The 19178-nt window shown below is 37.7% G+C and overlaps 1 protein-coding gene across 5 annotated transcripts in view; it reads right to left on the bottom strand.

The window, feature by feature from the left end:
• The window catches only part of PHF14 (PHD finger protein 14), a 154274-nt gene that overhangs the window by 106167 nt on the left and 28929 nt on the right, over window positions 1–19178 (bottom strand). For all 5 annotated transcript variants that reach the window (XM_006085020.3, XM_006085019.3, XM_006085018.3 and 2 more), the window contains exons 7-14: window positions 18755–18892; window positions 16057–16203; window positions 15131–15401; window positions 14716–14822; window positions 12807–12902; window positions 8097–8200; window positions 5348–5479; window positions 868–1036 (exon numbers count right to left, since the gene is read on the bottom strand). In XM_006085020.3, coding sequence (XP_006085082.1) covers window positions 868–1036; window positions 5348–5479; window positions 8097–8200; window positions 12807–12902; window positions 14716–14822; window positions 15131–15401; window positions 16057–16203; window positions 18755–18892 — 1164 coding nt within the window. The remainder of the gene's footprint in view (window positions 1–867; window positions 1037–5347; window positions 5480–8096; window positions 8201–12806; window positions 12903–14715; window positions 14823–15130; window positions 15402–16056; window positions 16204–18754; window positions 18893–19178) is intronic.

The raw sequence follows: 19178 nt of genomic DNA, 5'->3' as shown, positions 1-19178 counted from the left end.
TGTATAACATTAAAGAGCATTAAAACAGTGGACAAAACAAGTTTGAGAGCAATAGTAACATTATATATGACTGGTATGAGTGTAAATTGGTTTGGGAAACAGTGGAATTATCTTACAAAACTGAAGGGGCAAATATCCTGTAGTTAAACAAAGCCACATCTTAGTATATACTCTAACTCCTTGTTACCATGCTGTGGGAGACATTTACAAAAATACTTAAATACTTTTTTCTGTTTATAAAAGAAAGATGCAAACAGCAAAACTGGCAGTCTATAGAACAAAAGATAAAATAAATAATGATCTATTCTTTCAAAAAAGAAAATCACACCTTAGTGAAAATAAATGACCAGCATGTATGAATCAAATCAATATATTGTTGGTCAAAGTATCAATAACAGAAGAAAAAAGTGTGACTCCATTCGTACAAAATTCAAAACCAGAAAAACCATTTATTATTTATGAATACATACATTTGGAGTGTAATTTAAAAAAATAGATGAGACATATAAATTTGAGGAAGGGGGTGACTTCTGGGCTAAATGGATGGGAATATGATTACCCAGGAATTCACAGTGGACTCCAAAGGCTTTAGTAATGCTCTATTTTTGAAGTTGCTTGGTAAGTTCATTATATTAATAACAGGTGTTCATTATTATTATGCTTTAGGTGGAATATATAAACTATAAATTCTGAGGTACGTATGGTATATTTCATAATGTAAAACAATATGGTCCTAAAAATGACCAATAGCAATATACATGTTGATTTCTTTGGCTCCTATGTATATGTTCATGTTTTATCTTTCTCACCTCTTTAGTTTTGGCCTCAAATTTTTGTGATGAATACAATAAATAGGGAATAAATTACCGTGTTTCTTATTGGAATCTTCTTGGGTTCTGGAGGCATATCCTGTGGAACAAATTTCACTGGTTCCTTAATCTGCCTCCTTGATCGTTTGGTCCCATCTGGTAAAGTTTCCATGGCCATCTCTGCTTCCATGTCACTGCTCCCAGCCTGGTCACATTCTGAGCACTGCCTATATAAAGAAAAAATATAAGTTCATACATTTATTTTTACCTCCTAGTGTTAGCATTGGTTTCTACAAATATAAAATTCAGAATATATAAAAACATACATTTTGAAGAATATTTAAAAATATACATTGGTATATGTGGCCAAAGGGTATATAATAACTATACATACAGAAAGGCATATACATTCCAATAAGAATGGCAACAGTATGTATATACTTAAGGTAATTCCATGTACCCCTATAAATGTTATAAGAACACTAAAAGCCCAGTGTGCAAAATCGCGCAGCCCCACCCACCCACGGCCTCGCCGTGCTCGCAGCCCCGCCCACCCATGCCAGTCTTTGGTCGTTACAGTGTTAGGGCCACAGGCCTTTCATAATATAGATATGTAATAATGCTGCATGTTTAAGTGAAGGAACTAACATAAGAAATTCAGCATTAATCAAAAAGGTTTCCCTTTGAAAATCATGACTTTTCCTTAAGTGACATGTACTGTGATACCTGAAAATCACATAAAAAGAGGAAATATAAAAACTTACTCATTAAAAGAATTTGATGAAGCATTTTTAAAAACATGGGGATGGGGAGAAGATGACAGAGTAGCATGCAACAGGAATCTGTTTCTCTAGCTGGAAGATAATTACACTAGCCAAATCTATCTGATGTAACTATTTTGGAACTCTGGAATCTATTGAAGACTTGCAACTTCCAGGGAAAGGCTTGCACAGGCAAACTGTTGTTAATTCCAGTCAAGCAAACTGTTGTTAATTCCAGTCAACTTCAGCTCTTGCCTACTAGCAGCTAGCCCAATGCCCATCCCAAGCCACATGGCAGGCAGTTGTGCACATATTCCTACACTTGCACACAGTAGTTCAGATCCAAGGTGGGCAAAACAAGCCCTAACTTCAAATACTGGGTTCTGTGCTCTGATTGCTACTTTTGATCATAGAAGCATGGACAAAGAGGTGGGTTACCTCCCTCTATTACTGCAAGATACTCAGTCTGAAGTGACTTCCAGAACTTAAAAGACTGGCATCTTTTATCCCTCCACCTTCATTTTTTTCTTCTTCCCCTTTTGGGAACCATACATTAAAGACTAGGTCATTCAAAAATAAGTGCAAAATAAAAATTAGAAAGTGACCATGGTTGCTTAGGGAAAAGCTTAGGAAAGACATAAGACCATAAGTTTATACCTCAGGCAAAGACATCCCACTATAATCCTATATAATAAAAGGCTAATATGCAAATTTTCCCCTCAACCAGGAGGCAGGGCCGGCTGGCCAACCTCCTGTGTCCCTTATATCCCCCGCCCCCCCAACCACACCAGGCAGGCCTGCCGGACCCCACCCATGCACGAATTCGTGCACTGGGCCTCTAGTAATAAATAATAATAATAACAAAATTGCAAACCCTGGAAATAGAGGAGAATTTCATTTCCAGAGTTACCACATTATTAAATTTAAATATCCAGTTTTTAACCAAAAAAAACAAAGCTTACAAACAAAGGCAAAAGTATTGTCCATTTAAGGAACAAAAATTAAGTAAACAGAAACTGTGTCAGGATACTTGATGGCAGATCTATAAGACAGTCTTTAAAACAACAGTTATAAAGATGCTCACTAAGCTAAAGGAAGTTGTGGAGAAAGTCTGGAAAACAATGTATGAACAAAATGGAAATATCAATGAAGAGAAAGCCAAAAAAATAAAGCAAAAATAAATCTGGAGCTGAAAAGTACAACAATTGAAATGAAAAATTCACTTTTCGTGGGAAATAAGGCAGCGTTAAGCAGGCATAAGAATCAGTGGGAATTATCAAATATGTCGAACACAAAGAAAAAGACTGAAGAAAAGAGCAGAGCCTAAGGGACATGTGTGACATCGGCAGGCAGACCAACATTTGCATTGTGGAAGTCCCAGAAGGAGAAGAGAGAAAGGGACAGAGAGGATGTTCGAAGAAATTACTGAAAACTCAAATTTGATGGAACTACATGAGTATAAATATCTAAGAAGCTCAGTGAACACCAAGCTAGATAAACTCAGAATCCCACACTAAGACACTATCATTAAATTTTGCAAAGAAAAAAACACAGAGACTCTTGAAAGCAGAAAGAGAAATTCAGAATCGTCACACAGAATCCTCAATAAGATTATCAGTAGATTTCTTATCAGAAACTTTGGAGGCCAGAAGGCACTGGGTCCATGCTGAAGGAACTTGTCAATGAGGGGATTTAGTCCCCTATGGGCTTCTGGTCTCAGAGGGTACTGTCATTTATGGGGGTATCCAGCCATTTCTTTCAGTTTAATTTATACAGGGGGTACCTTCCAAGTAGTACCTTCTCCCAGACTATTGGGTTGACAGCAGACTATATATGGGATGGGATGGAATCTAACTGAGAGTTGAATGAGTCTTGGTTACAGAGTGGTCATTTTTCTGGGTTAAACTAAGAAACTGGATATTAATACTAGGGCCATCATTAAATAACTTCGCATTAAGGAAGCAGGATATCCTGGCATTACCAGGAATTGTTGAGAAACTAAACAATCCTAAAGGTGGCAGCTGAGAGGTGGGTTAAAATATTGTTTTTTAGGCTGCCTGTCTTCCCTTATATTGGTACAAGCCAAGGATGTCAAGGGTCTCATATGTTCTGTTAAGACCAAGTAGGTGACTCTTGTGTCAATTTAAAAATTAACCTTTCACCTGCTATGACGAGTCACCTGGGGTTCCTTTATAGTCACAAGATATCTTTCAGGTGGAACCATCAGTTGGCCCTTTGTAGTCTTTTTCAGATAGGGCTATTATGGGTTCTGGAGTCCCTCTCTCCCTTCGGAGCTGCAGACAGTCCCTTTCTTAAATCTCCTGTCTGGTTGCAAAGAGTAAAACCTGGGGGCTCGGTCCTGAGGAGTGGAAGCCAAGGTCCCGGCTTGTGGGACATTGTTTGCTTCAATGACCCAGCTCTTTCATCTAAAGTTATTCCAGAAACTCTCATCCACTAAAACCAGAGCTTGCAGACAAGTGCATAATCCCACTTAGGGAGAGAACTACACATCTCCATGTCCAAGATCATGGCTTAAGCACCCTGGCCCTGGAGACTAATAAAATGGCTTTCATTTTAGAAACTCACTTAGGATACTTATTAATACTGCTGGCATTCCAATAAGATATAGCAGTACCTTCTTAAAATCTGGTTTCAAAAGCACATAAATATCAAAAGAAATACACTCCACTATATTCGAGAAGGGCAGACAAGTATGAGTGTCTCATGACAAACTGACAAAAGAACATTATGAAAATCAATCCTGTATAGTGGTGAAAAAAATGTAAGTTTCCTAATACAATGAATAGAGGTAGCTTCATGAGATACAAAATGAGTAAAACACATGTTTAATATGTTTGAGAAACACACATGACTTTTTGTATGGACTACCATTTAAGAATTTGGGGTTCATTATTTTCTAAAACTAGAAAGGTAATTTGTATAAAAAAATATCATGTCCATTCCAACGTTTTCTGTGTCCCATATTCTTCCTATTTTGAATCAACCTATTAAAATTTGAACATCTGTCCCTTGGACTAAAATTAAGAAAAGGATAGAATTCAACATAGGTATCATAAACTTTTATCAAACATCTGTAGTGATTCAATATGCCCAGGTTAAGGGAAAAAAAATAATTAAGAAACATGTCAAATGTTTCTAGATTTGCAAAGAATAGTTTAACTTATATATAACTAGCACAAATGACAAATACCAGATGTAAAGCCTTCAGTGACACTAATTTAGAAATAAAACAGTAAATTACAAATAAAAGCATGAACGGAGGCAAATTCTTGATATATTAATTCCATTTCAAAACAAATAAAGCATTTGAGAAATTCTTATAATGAAGTAAAAGAGAATTATAAACACACTAGACAGAAGTCATGCCTTAAAAATCCACTAAAATACCAAAACAGCCTCCATTGAGTTAAAATTCATTTCTCAAAAATAAGCTATTACTGTGTTATTCATATACTATTATAAACATGTATGTCAGAAGCATTTTTATCACAAAAATAGAAAATAACAATGTGAGGTTATGAACATGTTAATTAACTTGGTTGTGATGATTAATTTACAATCAAATCATTAAGTTGTACACCTTAAAGTATATATTCCAGTTTTGTCGATTATACCTCAATAGAGTTGAATAAAAATACTTATGGAAGTATCAATTTTAAAATGTGCCACACACTTTATTATAAAGCAATATAACACGTCATCTTACACTGCTGAAATGAAGCCAACCCAATTCTAACTTCTCTCCACTGTACTTACCAATAACTGTTTTTGGTCTTTCTTGGCATCCTTGTAAGAGGAGGGTCCAGACATCCAAGATGGTAATGAAGTTTACAGGTATCACACAGCAAAAGAAGATGCTGATCATGGTTCTTCTTACAAATTCCACAACTTTGAATAGAGGCAGCAAATAAAGTATTAGAATAATAATTATCATAGTGGAACAGTTAATTGATAGCAATTTTTTTAAATTTCAAAATTTTGTACTGATTAATTTATTTCTTTTGTTGAAGTCAAATATTTTTTCAAAATAAAACTTTTTGTAATGTCAATAACTAATTATTAATTCTAAATACTTTTGAGAATATAGAAAAATAGCATGGATCTAATATAAATTTAAATAGTGCTAGAGACAAACCTTTTGGAGCAGGGCTTATAGGAGATACTTATTCTCAACATCTTTATCTTAATTTTAATTATCACTTAAAACCCATTTAACATTAGCTAAATTTTTCTTTAAAAATATACATTATTAAACAAAAAATTTAAATTTTCTACCTCTCTAAAACTACAAAGGAAGTATCATTACAAACAAAATTCAGTTTCTTTCCTACCATTAATTATAAATCTTTGAAAGAGCCTCCAACATGTAAATAAGGTACATATATACATAAGTCTCTTTTCAAAATCAGACTTTGCATCTTAAAAATATACTATATATATTTACTGCAGAGAATGGGGAGTTTTACTATTGGTGTTACTGTTATTTTGGATTTTTGTTTGTTTTTAAGGAATCTAACTTTTCTTGTGCAAAAAGGCAACTACTGAGAGCACATGCACCATGTCCTGAAAATCTAGAGTATATTTATTTATATTGAGAATGTAAAGACTAAGGGAAGAGCTGTTGAGAATCTAAAAGAGCTATCCATGTACAGAAACAGCAATGATTTTTGAATTTTTTAAATAATCCTAGAAAAAAAAAAAAGATCATACACACACAAAACAACAACCACCACCACCACCAGTATTTGGTCTCAAAATTGTTCAGAATGAAAAAAAAAATCACCTAAATATAGTCAAAAGTAAAAATTAACTGTAGAGATAAAACTTAGAATAGTTCCAAATGAACAAGTTTTGTTTGGAAAAAGCTGGATTGAGAATGTGTTAGTCTTCACACAGTACACTAAGACACTAATGGGGCTTTTCCACATTTCAAGGAAGTTATTTGCTATTACCTATGGAGGGAGCCTTCAAACAGGAATGGAAAATAAGTATAAAGATTGCTACTGTGGCTATAGCTGCTACTTCTGAAAAAGGAAGAGGCTGTATGCATAGTTATGTATTACATAAGCATATATGCAGTTTTACATGAATATTCACATATGTGTATGTATAATACACACAAATAAATCTAGCATCTTCTAAACTTTTCTCATTTAATCAGTTACAATAAAAAAAAAAATCCCAGCCAGTGTGGCTGAGTGGTTGAGCATCAACCTGTGAACCAGGAGGTCACAGTTACATTCCTGGTCAGGGTTCATGCCTGGGTTGCAGGCTCCATCTCCAGTAGGGAGTGTGCAGGGGGCAGCCAATCAATGATTCTCTCTCATCATTGATGTTTCTAACTCTCTCTCCCTCTCCCTTCCTTTCCGAAATCAATAAAAATATTTTTTTAAAAAGATCCTTTGAGCTCTGGCCAGTGTAGCTCAGTGGATAAGAGTACAGGCCCAAGACCCAAAGAGTTGAGGGTTCGATTCCCAGTCAAGGGCACATACCTGGGTTGCAGGTTCAATCCTGGACACCAGTCAAGGCCTGTGCGGGAGACAACCAATCCATGTGTCTCTCTCACATCAATGTTTCTCTCTCTTTCTCTCTCCTCTTCCCTCTATCACTCTGAAAAGTATCCTCTGGTAAGGATTAACAATAAAAAAAGATCATTTGGAGTGGTGAACACAAATATAGTGTACAGATGACGTGTTGGGGAATTGTGCACCTGAAATCTATATAATTTTCTTAACTGGTGTCACCCCAATAAATTCAATAAAAAGGGAAAAATGAAAGGAAGGAAGGGAGGGAGGGAGGGAGGGAGGGAGGAAGGGTAAAGAAAATATTGTAACCTATTAAGGTATGGAAAGAAGTCTTGATTATGTAAAATTACTATAATGGTGGACACTGTAAAATATTGAGCCAAAAAAAAAAAAACAAAAAATAAAATACGTCTGGAAAAAAATTATCAAAATTATTAAAGCTTAGCATAGAGAGAGAAAAATGTAGGTAGACAGGTTCAAATCTAAAACTAATCTTCATTACCCACCACTGTACAAAGGCAATTATTCAGGAGATATATATATATATATATATATATGCCATCAATACCTAAAAACACATGCAGAATTCTAAAACTTATTCAAGTAAAAAAAAAATGCCTATTTATCTAATGTATTGTTTAATTATTTATAAAAATAATAATCTACATTATTTAAAGTCACTTTCCAATCCCCCAAAGAGGACCGTTCATTTCCATAAAGCTTATGCACATATATCCTCAGTTACTTAAAAAATACAAAAAGTCATTTCATAGATCTTATTAAACGAGGAGTAAAAATCTCTTCTATCATTACACTTGAAAACATCTTTGATTAAGGTATTAATAAAAATAATTTTAAATGCATTTAACTTAAATTCTGGTGTGGACATAATTCATTCTAAAATACTTGAAGTATCTTGTTACTAAAAAGTATTAGCTTAAAAACACACAATATTAATCTGCCATAATTTCATTACTTGCCTATAAAGTACTGTAGGAAGAATAGATGTCTTTTGTGCGCCTCCTTCTTTCTTACTTGGTTTTCGCTCCTTGGGTGCCCGCAAAATTGCCGGTATGTTCAACTTCTATTGGTTTGAACAAATGCAGTTTATTGCAACATTTTCCCCTCTATGCCACTCAAGTCAACTGAAAGTGCTAGGATTGTGAGGGGGAATGTTTTACCAGCTATTACACCGGGAAAAAGAATTAAAATGATTTTTTGTTTCGCAGCTACTTCCATCATTTTCAGGGGAACGCTAAAACATTATGAAAATTAAACTTGTACTTTAGCTTTAAAAAGTGAAAGACAAGGACAAGCATTTAAGAACATTTTTTAAAAATACACACAGTACCTTGACAAAAAGAATATTGAAGCCGTTTATTTTCCTCACTATCCCAACTACACTGGTGCTCCCTAGGTTAATTAGAAAAATTATCTTATTGGACCAAACTCTCCACAAAGTGAATGAGAATCTCTTTGGGTTTCTACTAATCTGTAGTATGCTGGCTTCTCAGACAGCAACCATCTATCAAAGTCATGTCTCAGTGGCCCAGTGGGCCGGCATCTGTTCAACCAACTGGAAAAAAGTGTCATGCAAGCAGTACAAATGAATTCTACCTCTGCTATGCATTTTATATTTGCACAAGAAAATCGGAGCTTCTGTTAAAAGTCATTTAATAAATGGAAATGCCGTTTTATAGCAGATTCTTAAGAGACTAACTTGCAAATCAAGCCAAAAGATAATGCTAGCTTGGCAAATAAACTAGTAATAGGCTTGTACTCAACATTAACTTCTCTAAATATAAAATATAAAACACCAGCCCTGGCCAGGAAGCTCAGTTGGTTAGAGCATCATTCCATCCTGATATGCCAAGATTATGGGTTTTATCCCCAGTCAGGACACATACAAGAAATGAATGCATGAATAAGTGAAACAACAAAAATCAATGTCTCTCTATCTCTCTCAATCAATCAATCAACTTCCCATATAATAAAAGGCTAATATGCAAATCGACCGAATGGTGGAACAACCAGTCACTATGACATGCAATGACCACCACGGGGCAGACGCTCAATGCAGGAGCTGCCCCCCTGGTGGTTAGTGTGCTCCCACAGGAGGAGCACCGCTCAGCCAAAAGCCGGACTCACGGCTGGCAAGCGCAGCGGCGGTGATGGGAGCCTCTCCTGCCTCCATGGCAGTGCTAAGGATGTCCAACTGACGACGGCTTAGGCCCGCTCCCTGACATTCCCCGAGGGCTTCTGGACTGCGAGAGGGTGCAGGATGGGCTGAGGGACCCCCCCCCCCAGTGCACGATTTTCATGCACCAGGCCTCTAGTCTACACTAATAAAAGAGAAACATGGTAATTGGCATACGACCGCTACCCTTCCCATTGGCTAATCAGCATATCCTTATGCAAATTAACTGTCAGCCAAGATGGCAGCCGGCAGCCATGCACTGAAGCGAGCAGGGAGGCTTGCTTCCTCCAGGAACTGCAGACTCCAACGATCCCCGCCTCACTTGCCGGACTCTCAACTGCAACTCTAAGCAACTATTACTATGTTGCAAATAAGAAGCTAAACAAAACCGGCTGTCAGTCAGCCCGGACCGCAACACTGTATCCATGTTTTCAGCAGCGAGGCCTCAGAGCTAAAGCTGGCCCAGAATAAAAAAAAAAAAAAAAGAAAACAAGGAGCGGTTGGGAGCTTTTAGTCAACTGCCAGCGGGAAAACAGCCCTCAGCCCCTCAGCCAGCCTGGCCAGGCACCCCAGTGGGGACCCCCACCCTGATCCAGGACACCCTTCAGGGCAAACCAGCCGGCCCCTACCCGTGCACCAGGCCTCTATTCTATATAGTAAAAGGGTAATATGCCTCCCGGCACCGGGATCAGCAGAGCAGCGAGGCTCCCGGCACCGGGATCACCGTAACAGGGGGCAGCGCCCAAACCCCCTGATCAGCCCTGCTCTGTGCCTGATAGGGGGGGAGCTCCCCAATCCCCCGATTGCCCTGCGGCTCTGTGTGTGACAGGGTGCAGCGCACCAACCCCCTAATCAGCCCTGCTCTGTGTGTGACAGGGTGCGGTGCCCCAACCCCCCGCCCCCACGGGCCCTGCTCTGTGTGTGACAGGGTAGAAACATAACCTCTCCATCGGCCCTGCCCTGAGTGTGACAGTGGCGGTGCCCCAACCCCCTGATCGGCCCTGCTCTGTGGGTGATAGAGGGTGGCGCCCCAAACCCCCTCCACGGGCCTTGCTCTGTGTGTGACAGGGTAGAGCCATAACCTCCCCATTGGCCCTGCCCTGAGTGTGACAGGGTGCAGCGCCCCAACCCCTTGATCTGCCCTGCTCTGTGTGTGACAGGGTGCGGTGCCCCAACTCCCCTATCGGCCCTACTCTGTGAGTGACAGGGGGGAGCTCCTCAACCCCCTGATGGGCCCTGCTCTGTGAGTGACAGGGGGCAGTGCCCCAACCCCCCTGATGGACCCTGCTCTGTTAGTGACAGGGGGCAGCGCCCCAACCCCCTGATAGGCCCTGCTCTGTGAGTGACAGGGAGCAGCGCCCCAACCCCCTGATTGGCCCTGCTCTGTGAGTGACAGGGGGCAGCGCCCCAACCCCCTGATCGGCCCTGCTCTGTGCGTGACAGGGGGTGGCGCCGCAACCTCCCCATCGACCCTGCCTTGAGTGTAACAGGGGGCGGTACCCCAACCCCCCAATCAGTCTACCCTGAGCGTGACTGAGGGTGGCATTGCAACCTCCCGATCCGCCCTGCTCTGTGCATGACGGGGCGGCGCCCCAACTCCCTAATCGGCCCTGCTCTGAGCCTGACCAGGGGCTGCACTTAGGGATTGGGCCTGCCCTCTGCCACCCAGGAGCGGGCCTAAGCCAGCAGGTCGTTATCTCCCGAGGGGTCCCAGACTGTGAGAGGGCACAGGCCGGGCTGGGGGACCCCCCCCCAGTGCACAAATTTTTGTGCAACGGGCCTCTAGTATATATATAAAACACCATAATCTTCCAAATATCCATCAACAACCTATTGATAGAAACAAAGGTCAGTTCTGCATAAGCAAGTATTCATTCTCAGCTTTTAAATTGTATTATTCATTACTAGGGGCCCGGTGCATGAAATCGTGCACGGGTGGAGTCCCTAAGCCTGTCCTGTGATCAGAGCCGATCGGGGCCGGGCCAATCGGGACCAGGCTGATTGGAGCCTGCCAACGGGGGGAGGAATAGGAGGAGAAACCGCAGGAGGTTGGTGGGCTGGCTGGGGGGGGGGACCACAGGAGGTTGGCTGGCCGCGGGAGGTTGGCTGTGGGAGCACACTAACCACCAGGGGGCAGCTCCTGCATTGAGCATCTGCCCCCTGGTGATCAGTGTGCGTCATAGCGACTGGTTGACCGGTCATTCTGGTCATTCAGTTGTAACGGTCGCTTTGGCTTTTATATAAATAGATAAGCCACATACATTCTATTCACAAATGCATCCTCAAAACTAGCATGTCACAATACATATCAGTGTATATTGCTTCCTAAAATAATATGTCTACACACATTGTATGATGAATTTGACTCTTTGTAAACCTGTGAAATGAGTATAATGAAAAATATCTTTTCTTTGAAAATCATTGTTCACAAATAAAACTACTTTCATAATGAAAGGACCACAGTGAGTCTCCATCATCCTTAAAAAATATAATTGAAATTACTTGAATGAATTCTTAATTTATGAATTATATACATTGTACTAAAAAAAAAGAACATTCAAAGAAATCCATTTGGCAATGATTCTTCTTTTCAACACAAGCACAGGCTAAAAATGTTCAAGGGTAAAGTAATTTTTTCACAACTATAATAATACCTGCTGAAGGGGAAAAACTATACTTTAAAGTTTCAAAAACTATTTCTTACACAGCTCAAAGGCAAATCAATATGAAAATGAATCTCATCTCTCCATTAGCCTTTTAAATTTTACATTTAAAAAATTCTCACATCAGCCAAAACCGGTTTGGCTCAGTGGATAGAGCGTCTGCCTGCGGACTGAAAGGTCCCAGGTTCAATTCCGGTCAAGGGCATGTACCTGGGTTGCGGGCACCTCCCCAGTAGGAGATGTGCAGGAGGCAGCTGATCGATGTTTCTAACTCTCTATCTCTCTCCCTTCCTCTCTGTAAAAAATCAATAAAATATTTTTTAAAAAAATAAAAAAAATAAAAAAAATAAAAAATTCTCACATCAATGCTTCTTTCTCTCTCCCTCTCCCTCTCTCTAAAAAAAAAAAAAAAATCAATAAGAAACATTTTTTTAAAAACACAAAATGACTAAATATAAGAACAAGTCAGAAGAAAATATGACAAAGAATTTAAAACTGCTAAATTGAGGGTGGAGGGTGGGGAATGTGGTAGGAGTTAACTCATGCTTCAAATCTTAACTTCATCACAATCACAGGTCACTCAGAGCAAATGAAAAAATTTTGCAAACAAGACAGCTGTTAAAACAACCAAATTACGCTACAGGTTCTAAGGAGGCAGCTTTAATGCTCTAGATGTATTTCAGGCAGAAATCATTATCCAAGAGGATTAGTTGGCCCTAATCAAACCAAATTCTTCAGTTAGCAAAATGACAGTTGTATCAGAGATCTGATTTTTGAAAATAAAATGGAGAACAAGAATAGAAGAAGATAGCAAATGGAAAGAAACTAACCTGTCCTGTAATTCTGCCTAGTAAGGCCCATATTCCTTGTCCTTCACTTCGAAGTTTCCCATTCAGGTTTTGTAGTTCTTCTAAAGATTCACATAGCTACAATGCAATAATTCAAATGAGTAAACCATTAAAATGTATAGTAAAATATGCAAAAATATAAATTATTTATCAATATCAAAAATATTTGTATTTATACTCCAGTTTTAATATATCCAAGTTACATACCACTGAGAGATGTATCCAATTAGTTAAGAAGCCTCAACAAAATGTAAGCATTTTTCCTAATGACAATGATACCTACATTTATATATTGCTATATTTTACTATATAATTTCACACACATTTTGCTAATTAATGTGTGACTATCAAAAAGCATTTCTAGCATATCCCAATGAGGAAACCAAGAAACATAGGGTTTTGTTTACTTGACCAAGATCATAGAACTAGCAAGAACCCCCAGGTCTTCTGAATCTAATCCCAGGATTCTTTTACTGTTGTGTGGCTAATTATGGGATATTTCTTCCTACTAATTTTTTATCACTTAAAATGTTATCTAACAATAAGTCAGTATCAAATGTTCATGTTACTTACTACCTAACATTTTAGCCACATCTTGCTTTTATATGATCTTTCTTTTTGAGCTCCCTCATCATTAGAATGAGGAGGTAGAATAAAAATTTTAACTGGGAAGTATTTTTTTTAATCAAAAGTAACATTACGCCCTAACCGGTTTGGCTCAGTGGATAGAGCGTCGGCCTGCGGACTGAAAGGTCCTAGGTTCGATTCCAGCCAAGGGCATGTACCTTGGTTGCGGGCACATCCCCCGTAGGAGGTGTGCAGGAGGCAGCTGATCGATGTTTCTCTCTCATCGATGTTTCTAACTCTCTATCCCTCTCCTTTCCTCTCTGTGAAAAATCAATAAAATATATTTTAAAAAAAAAAAGTAACATTACAATTCAAGATAAAAATAGTAATTTAATAAGAAGTTTCCAAGTTTTCTACAAACTTAGAGAAGTTCCACAGTTCAGGGATTAGGAATAACGAATGTAGTCAAACTGCTTGGTCTCAAACACCACTCTATGACTTGAAGGCCTACATGAGCCTAAGCCAGTGATGGCGAACCTATGACACGCGTGTCAGAGGTGACATGCGAACTCATTTTTTGGTTGATTTTTCTTTGTTAAATGGCATTTAAATATTAAAATAAATATCAAAAATATAAAACTTTGTTTTACTATGGTTGCAAATATCAAAAAATTTCTATATGTGACACGGCACCAGAGTTAAGTTAGGGTTTTTCAAAATGCTGACACACCGAGCTCAAAAGGTTCGCCATCACTGGCCTAAGCAAATTACTTCACCTGTTTAGGAGTTTCCTTCTCTGAAAATGGGCATAATCCACATTATACAGCTGTTTGAGAATTAAATGAATGAATACATGTAAATTTCTCAAAATTGTGACTAGCACATAACATAGCAAGTGCCCAATAAGTGTTAGAGATGATAATGAAGACAATGAAGGGTGGAAGTTGTAGGGAAGGGCCTAAAAACTCCAGAAGAGCCCTAACTGGTTTGGCTCAGTGGATAGAGTGTCGGCCTGCGGACTGAAAGGTCCCAGATTCGGTTCCGGTCAAGGGCATGTACCTTGGTTGCGGGCACATCCCCAGTGGGAGGTGTGCAGGAGGCAGCTGATCGATGTTTCTCTCTCATAAATGTTTCTAACTCTCTGTCCCTCTCCCTTCCTCTCTGTAAAAAATCAATAAAATATATTTTAAAAAATAAAAATAAAAATAAAATAAAAAAAACTCCAGAAGAATTTCAAAATGAAAAATAAGAAGTAATACTGTAAAAATCACCAAGAAAATCATCAATAAGATCAATTATATTATTTGTCCTGCAGCCAACTTACCTTATTATATTCCACATGAAGCTTTTCTTGTTCATTCTCTAATTTATCCTTTATATTCTTTTGTTCAGCCATGTTTTCCTGAATTTGAATCATACGCATATTTCTCTCTATTTAAATTAAATATCCAATTTTACTTTAGTAGAAAATAAAAGCTGATATACAAAATACACAAAGGAAGAAGCTAGCCATAGAAATGTCACATGGACAAACCTACATTGTTTAAAACGCTTTTAATTCTATGCACAGATATGAACCTAGCATTTTACAACCCACAGATTATTAGGAAAATAAATAAACATGTTTCTGCTTGATACATGCAGCATGACTAATAAATTAAAAATTAACAGCATATCAAATATTTTCATTAGCAAATTGTTTTCATTGAAAATGTGCATGCATCAGTGTCTATACTGACCAAAATAATAATTCACAAAATCAGCAGTGAGAGCAGGTTGCTTATGCTTTCTCCTTCCATCCACACTAGAACTAGTATCTGAATTGTCCACTGGAAAGATATCTGTGCTGATCCCCATTAGTTCTGCTTTCCGCATCAGTTTCCGAATGGCTGAAGCACTGCTAGTGAGTGGTCTGGGCAATTTTTCCCTTGGAACCCAGGCCTGGGGTCTGGTAGATCGAGCTAGTTCTGCTTTGGCACGATACTGCTGAAGCCGGGCATTGATCCTTGCCTATAAAAATATGTATACAAATTTTAAAAGATATTAAAATGGAATGTACTCCTTAAAATTTTTATCTCCATGCTTAGAGAAAGTAAAGATACTTGAATTCCCTATGTCAAGGCAAGAATAGCTATCCATGGTCCTTGAGGTATACTGGTCCTTACGATATACTGTATAATTCTTGGGTTACAGTAAATTACATCTACCCCTAGTAATAACTGTCCTACTCTATGATCAGAATTGTCATAAACTAATTTGATTAAGCTGAAGTTTCTCTTCTTAGTAACTGCAATAGTGTCCATAAATTTACTTAATTTACACAGAAATACATTTTAAATGATGGGCAAACTGATCAAATCCTTTGCATAAACATCAGAACAGACTGAAAAAGATGTGGGTGACATATTGCATGGATAGGATAATTTCTTCTAAGCCACATTTCTCAGTGCATTTGCAAACATGCTTTATAAATGGTTGCTCTGTTGCCTAGATGAGGAGCAATGTATTTAGCCACAAACTATACTCTCCAGTTAACTTAATGACAACCCATTTCCTAAATAACTAACCAAATTTCATCACTATATTTCATATGCCATTGGCAAACACACGTGAGATCTGAAATACATAACCTCAAATAAACATGAGTTTGGCATAAATTCCATACCTGTGCTTCTGGTGATAGCTGCTTCTCTCTTTCTTGTAAAGACATTTTACAGTAGGATTGTAGAGCCAAGTAGTTTTTTCTCTTCCACTTTCTATCTAACCTATCTGCATGTTGCTTGCAATAAGCAAAAAATGGGTCTGCTATATCCTATATCAAAAAAACAGGGAAAGAAAGTAAACATTTTTTTATTCCAAAAGGTTATAGAAAGCCTAACACAAGAGATAATTTTTTAAAAACTCTCCAACATTATTATTTCTAAAATAAATTATAAAAGTAATTTATACACATAGTGATAAAAACTGCTTCTTTAGAAACTTAATTCTGCATGTCAATGTCAAATTAACAATATTTTTCTTTAAAGGGACTTATGGATTTAAAAATACTTAAATCAACTCTTATGTTGTATATTTAATCCATAAATTAAATATTAAAAATTCTGTTTAAAATAAATAAGATTTTAATAACCTTAAGTAGAAATTATCATTAAATATCAAAGTTATGAATATATAGAGCAAGATTATAAAACAATATATTAAGAAAATACAGAACTAGCCAACAAGATAAGTGGGACATGTCCAACTAGCTACCAATGCATGGACAGATTCTATCCAGGACAAAAATGGATTAGGAAGACCAGGCCCTGTCAATAAAACACGTTAAGTATCCCCTTTAACTCTTTATATAACCCTAAAACTTCATATGGAAACACAATGCTCTCATAGCCATCTTTCATAGTACTAGCCTTTTTTCCCCCCTAATTTAAGGGAAGGAAGGAAGGAAGGGAGGGAGGGAGGGGAAGGGGAAGGGAAGGAAAGGAGGGGGGAGGAGAGAGGGAGGGAGGGGAGGGGAGGAAAGTAGTGTGGGGAGGAAGGAAGGGAGGAAGAAAGAAAGAAAACAACTTATTCTATCAGAAACAGAAATATTTTTTAACTAAATAGCCTAAAAAAGTAATCTACAATGTGACTGCTAATGAAATAACAAGAAGTCGTAAGGAGGAGAAATAAAGATAAGCTACCCATAAAGTTTTTATCTAAGTTATAGTAAAAGGGTCTATTAGTAAGGTGGGGTTTTATAGCCCAAAGAAAAATGGTAACATTAAAAACAAAAAGAAACAAATAAGAAAGAATAGAAAGAGAAATAAAGAATATAAGGTGAATATAAGGTGTTCTTAACATAGAAAAAAACATACAATGTAATTCTGTAGGGTGGTATCAATAGATGTCATACCGTAATGCTGTGGATAAGGTCACAGAATTAGAAATATAAAACCCTAGATACAAATTTTAGTTCTATCATTTACTGGTTTTGCAGCTTCAAACAAGTTGCTAAACAATTCACTAGTAAAATGGACTTAAAAATAACTATTTCATAAAATACAAAAGTGTAGCTACAAGAGTGCATTCAAACACACATACACACACACACACACACACACACACACACACACACACACACCTTTTTCATGACATACTTTAAATCCTGGTGGCAGAAAATGCTAAATGGAAATAAAGATTATATTGAACCTTAGCCACATGGCCAGATCTGAAGTATTATTCTATTGTTTTAAAGTAGGGAAGGTTGAAATTGGATTATCAGGTAGGATTCATGTTTGCATGGGTGAGTTAAACATTAGGACCAAGCCTGACTTAGGGAAAAGACCAGTCTTCTCTGCTCTAAAAGATATCTGAAAGTGAGTAAGTAGCCCAAGTAATTTTTGTTCTGTTTTAATCAGTTAATTTTGGATTGAGGGGCAATAAACCCTAATTCTAAAGCTAGGGTGACTGAATATTGTTTAGAGAATGAAACAAACATATCAAGCAAATATTAGCTACTGTAAAAACCACTGCCTTCCAATACCTATTCTCCCCTTTTCTTCTGTCAGTACTAGAACCCTCTGAGTTTTGACTGCATCTATGTCTATCCGGTTGGGAATGCTCTGCTCCAGCCTCCCTGCAGATAGATATGACCATGTGATAGGATCCAGCCAATGAGGTGTGAAATTTCCATGCCCTTGAAGAAAGCTGCCCACTCTTACTCTCCTTGTTCCTCCTTCCAATGGAGTGGAACCCAGTCAAAGTGCAGATAAACTGTCCTGATCATATTATTGTGTTATATTATCTCTGGATATCTCCAGTGTTGCTTGTGAGAGAATTAAGAATAAAAACAGTATATACCATTTTCATATCATCATGAAAATAGCTTTAACCTTACAGACTCCTTGATAGAATATTAAGGAGCTTCCAAAACACACTTTTAAAACAACTGATTGCTTAATCTAAAGCCAATAAACCTAGAAGGAAATTATAGAATTAAAAATAATTGTAAAGAGATAGAAATGCAGATTCTAAAGACAAGGTAATGATTTTATTTAGAGAGTAACAGAGCAAGATTATTACCCAAATACAATTTCAGACTCTCATATAAAATATGCTGACATTTTAATGCTTTAAAACACTTTGGATTATGTTTCATTTCATCTATCAGATCTCACTACCAAAATTTTAACAAGTTTTCCAATTATCTGACTTGCTTTGAAACTGGAAAAAACTCATATATATTGTTAACTCTTGATGTTTTAGACCAGTGATCTAGGCAAATAAACTTTTAAGTTTAATTTATGATGCATACCTGATGTAGGATATAAGTCATGAGAAGCTTCATGAACATATTCATCAACTATAGGTTTAAATAAACCTACCTCTTCTGCTGCTGCCTCCGAAAGCAGGCCTTCCTTCTGGGCGCAAGTCACGTGGAAATAGGCTCTGCACATCCCTGCATCACAGCTAATGCAAACTCCAGTTCTAGCAAAACGAGGGTCTTCACAGAAGCTACACTCCTACAATGGAACAACAGGAAAGAGCTCAGAGTACAAATATTTCTAGAAGATAGCATTCTCTTACAAAGCATCCACAAAATACAAGTGGTGAACCAATATTATATCAATACAAACAACAGTAGGCAAGCCAAGAGTGTATATGAAAAAAAAAAAATTCTCTATGTGATTCAAATAAACCAAAATTCCACAGACATAATAATGATGATATTACTTGAGGGCTTACCATGTGCTAGGTACTATTCTAAGCACTTTGCACATATTAATATCATTGATCAATATTCCACAC

This window comes from Myotis lucifugus, unplaced genomic scaffold (genome assembly GCF_000147115.1).
Source record: "Myotis lucifugus unplaced genomic scaffold, Myoluc2.0 scaffold_15, whole genome shotgun sequence".
Classification (NCBI taxonomy): domain Eukaryota; kingdom Metazoa; phylum Chordata; class Mammalia; order Chiroptera; family Vespertilionidae; genus Myotis; species Myotis lucifugus.
The sequence above is the reverse complement of the archived record's forward strand: the minus strand, read 5'-3'. Positions and strand labels throughout refer to the sequence as shown.